Raw genomic sequence first — 3191 nt, forward strand, 5'->3', positions numbered from 1 at the left:
TGGTAGGTGCAGTACTGGCACTGGAAGATGGGCACTTGGTAGTTCTGCGAGTGCTTCGCCTGCATGTGCTTCTGCAGCTCGTACTTGCGCTTGCAAGCGAAGGCGCACACCTCGCAGATCAGACTTTTGCCCTGGTGCCGCAGCTTGTGGCTGCTCAGCTGGTCGGCACGGTGGCACCGGTACGAGCACTGGTTGCATTGGTACCTGTGGGGAAAGCAGAATCGGTCAGGAAGCGTGAGGAACCGGGGCAGGCTGAACCCTGTCAGACACGCTGAGCTCTGCTTCCCCGTCCTGGACACATGGGGAAGGGGTACTGTTCGGTTTGCCGGATCTGACCTTTGCCGCCTGGGCAGCTCTTACCGCAAGCAATTCCTCCCTGCTGCAGCCCTTGGCACTGCTGGTGCTTTACACCCCCAGCCCGGGGAGGGGAGGTAGATTCCCATACAGTGACCACGTCACGCCCCCCCACACGCGTCACACCAGCAACACCTCCAGCATCCCTGGAGGCAGGCTTAGACCCGAAGAAGGTGATAATACAGAAGCAGAAACACATTTTTGCAGAGTCCTGCACGTGCTCAAGCTGGCCTTGGCCCACGAACATCAGTAGAGCCCATGAACCCAATATCAGAGCTGCACTGATGCAGTAATACACCTCCTTGGCGGCGTGGAGACACCAAAGACAGCTTTGCCTCCACAGCACCGTGCTGGCAATAACCTGCAAGCTCAAAGACCACAGTTCTTATGTGTCAGACAGAGCAGCCTGTAGCCATCAGCTAGGCATGAGAGAGTCTGGCACACGATGCAGCCCAGAGCAGCACGTTCCCAGAGTAGGATCTGGGGAGCCCTGACTATGCTGCCAGGTCAGCAGGGCCGGGAGTCATACCGGAGATCTCCAGTGTGCTTGCGCATGTGGACGTTCAGGTAGTGCTTCCACTTGGTGATGTACCCGCACTCGGTGCACATGAAGTTCTTGTCGTTGGAGTGGGTCAGCATGTGCTTGGACAGGTAGCTCACGTCCCGGCACGTGAAGTCGCAGAGCTCACACTTGTGAGGTTTCTCTCCTGCAGGCAACACAGGAACGCCCTCAGCACAACAGCTAGATAAGGCAGCACGTGGGAAAACCAGCTCAGCAGGAGCTGGGGCTAACAGCAGGGATGAGGGCATGCCACGACTTCAGCCAAGTGACGCCAGGGTGACAGAGCCAGTGACGGGACCCAGGAGCCCCGACCCAGCCCTCCCTACCCACCCAGAGCCGGGGCAGGACCCCCCCCATCCCAGCTTGGCTCTCAGGACCCCCGCAGCGGACACCCACCGGTGTGCAGCAGCATGTGCCGGATGAGCACCCTCTTGTGCGCGGTGGCAAAGGTGCACTCGGTGCACTTGTGGATCTTCTCGTTGGCGTGCATCTTGCCCACGTGGTCATGAAACTCCACGGGGTTGAAAGTGGCGTAGGGGCAGAAGCTGCACTGGAGCTGCTCGCTGCCCGGGTGCCCCTGCTTCTTGTGCTTGCGGAAAACGTGCTTGTTGGAGCAGATGAAGTCGCACTGCTGGCAGTGGAAGGCGTAGTGGGTTTTTCGGTGAGCCTCCATGGCCTCAGCTGTGCCAAAGAGCAGTGAGCAGGCGTGGTACTTGCACTCCACTGCCTTGATGCCGTGAGCATCCTTGAGGTGACGGACAAACTCCTTCCGGTCCTCCGCACAGTAGTTGCAGCCCCCCTGGAAGCAGTTCAGCCTCTTGGGCTCGGCTTTGTGAGTCTTCAAGTGCTCTTTGAGGGCATGGCTGAGACGAAACTTCTCCTCACAGACAGGGCAGGAGTAAACATCCGAGTAGAAGTTGGAGATGTCCTCGTGCATGCTGGCCATGTGGCGGTTGAGGGCGTTCTTCTCCACCGAGCTGTAGTGGCAGAGCGGGCAGCGGTGGGCCTTCTCGCCCGTCTCCCGCATCATGTGGATTTTCAGCTTGCTTTTGCTGGTGAAGTACTTGTGGCAGTTGGGGCACTGCAGGCTGGGGTCGGGGAAGTGCAAGTGGAGGTGCTCCACCAGGTGCGTCCGCTTCTTGAAGCATCGCTTGCATTCGGGGCACATGTGGGTTTTGTAGAGGTACTCAGAGCCCTCCGCGATGTCCCCTGTGAGAGCAGAGGAGGGGGAGCCATCAGCAGGGAAGAGACAGAGAAGAAGAGCACAGGCAGATGTTCTCTCCCTGATCCAGCTGTGCCGGAGCGAGGGCTTATCATATACGCGGTCACACAGCAGCCATTTACTTGGAGGGACTGTCCCCATCCCAAGCCACCAGCATGGTTCAGGTGGGCTCTTTCCAGCTCAACACTGGCAAAGACGATCCAGCGCAGCCTGAATGAGGCCTGCCTGCGTGCCCCGGTCCCCCAAAGCCAGGCAGACTTTTGCCTGAGCCTGGCAGCAGCTGAGGACGGGCAACAGGAGAAGGGACGGGTTTGCTCGGGCAGGGGAGGCGGGAACAGTGCACTGGTACATGCAGGAGACGCGAGGCTGCTGGACAGCACAGGGCCCACATGTCCCACCAGCCCGGCCCACGTTTCCCCACCAGTCTCGAGGCCATGCTGCCTGTTCCTAATACAAAGCCCGAGCAGCTCCCGGTACGGCCCCGTGGTGCCCCGCATCCTACCTTTGAAGTGCTGTGCCTGCATCACTCTGGCTTTCTCAGGAGCCGCCTTCCTCTCCTCTTTGGCCTCGCCTTCGCAGGGGCTCTCGCCATCCTCCTCCGGCAACTCGTCCCCGCCGCTGTCCAACTCCTCTTCTCCAGCTGACGCTTTCCGCCCCTCCAAGGAGCCCTCCCCGGTGCCTGCCGGCTTTGCTGGCCTGGCTTCTGCTGCAGCGGTTTCCCAGCCAGGGTGGCAATTCCCTGCTTCCTCCTGCCCTTCTTCTGCTGCTTCAGTGGGGAAAGACAGACATCATCATGCTCCAGGCGAGAGGGAGCACCCCCCCTCACCCACACACATGCTAAAAGCCTCCTGGCTGGGATGGGGGGCACAAACCGTGCCGCAGGGAGGAAGGAAAGCTGCAGAGAGCCACCGGACCGCAGGGCTCTCCAGCCCTCCGGCAGCACCACCTCACCCCTACTCCTCCCGGTTGTAACTGGGACGCACGGATGCAGCCAGCCTCTGCAGCACCCACAGGCCCTGCCCCCCCCCCCAGCCGACCCCAGGGGCAGGGCGC

At 60.7% G+C, this 3191-nt stretch overlaps 1 protein-coding gene across 1 annotated transcript in view; it reads right to left on the reverse strand.

The window, feature by feature from the left end:
• Positions 1-3191, reverse strand: part of ZNF142 (zinc finger protein 142) — a 9845-nt gene that overhangs the window by 5107 nt on the left and 1547 nt on the right. Inside the window, 4 exon segments of the mRNA XM_009324860.1 lie at positions 1-204; positions 884-1061; positions 1313-2125; positions 2641-3059. The exon segment at positions 1-204 is cut by the window's left edge and continues 3037 nt beyond it. Of these exon segments, the coding sequence (XP_009323135.1) occupies positions 1-204; positions 884-1061; positions 1313-2125; positions 2641-3059 (1614 nt within the window).

Source organism: Pygoscelis adeliae, unplaced genomic scaffold (genome assembly GCF_000699105.1).
Source record: "Pygoscelis adeliae isolate BGI_AS28 unplaced genomic scaffold, ASM69910v1 Scaffold346, whole genome shotgun sequence".
In the NCBI taxonomy this organism is placed as follows: domain Eukaryota; kingdom Metazoa; phylum Chordata; class Aves; order Sphenisciformes; family Spheniscidae; genus Pygoscelis; species Pygoscelis adeliae.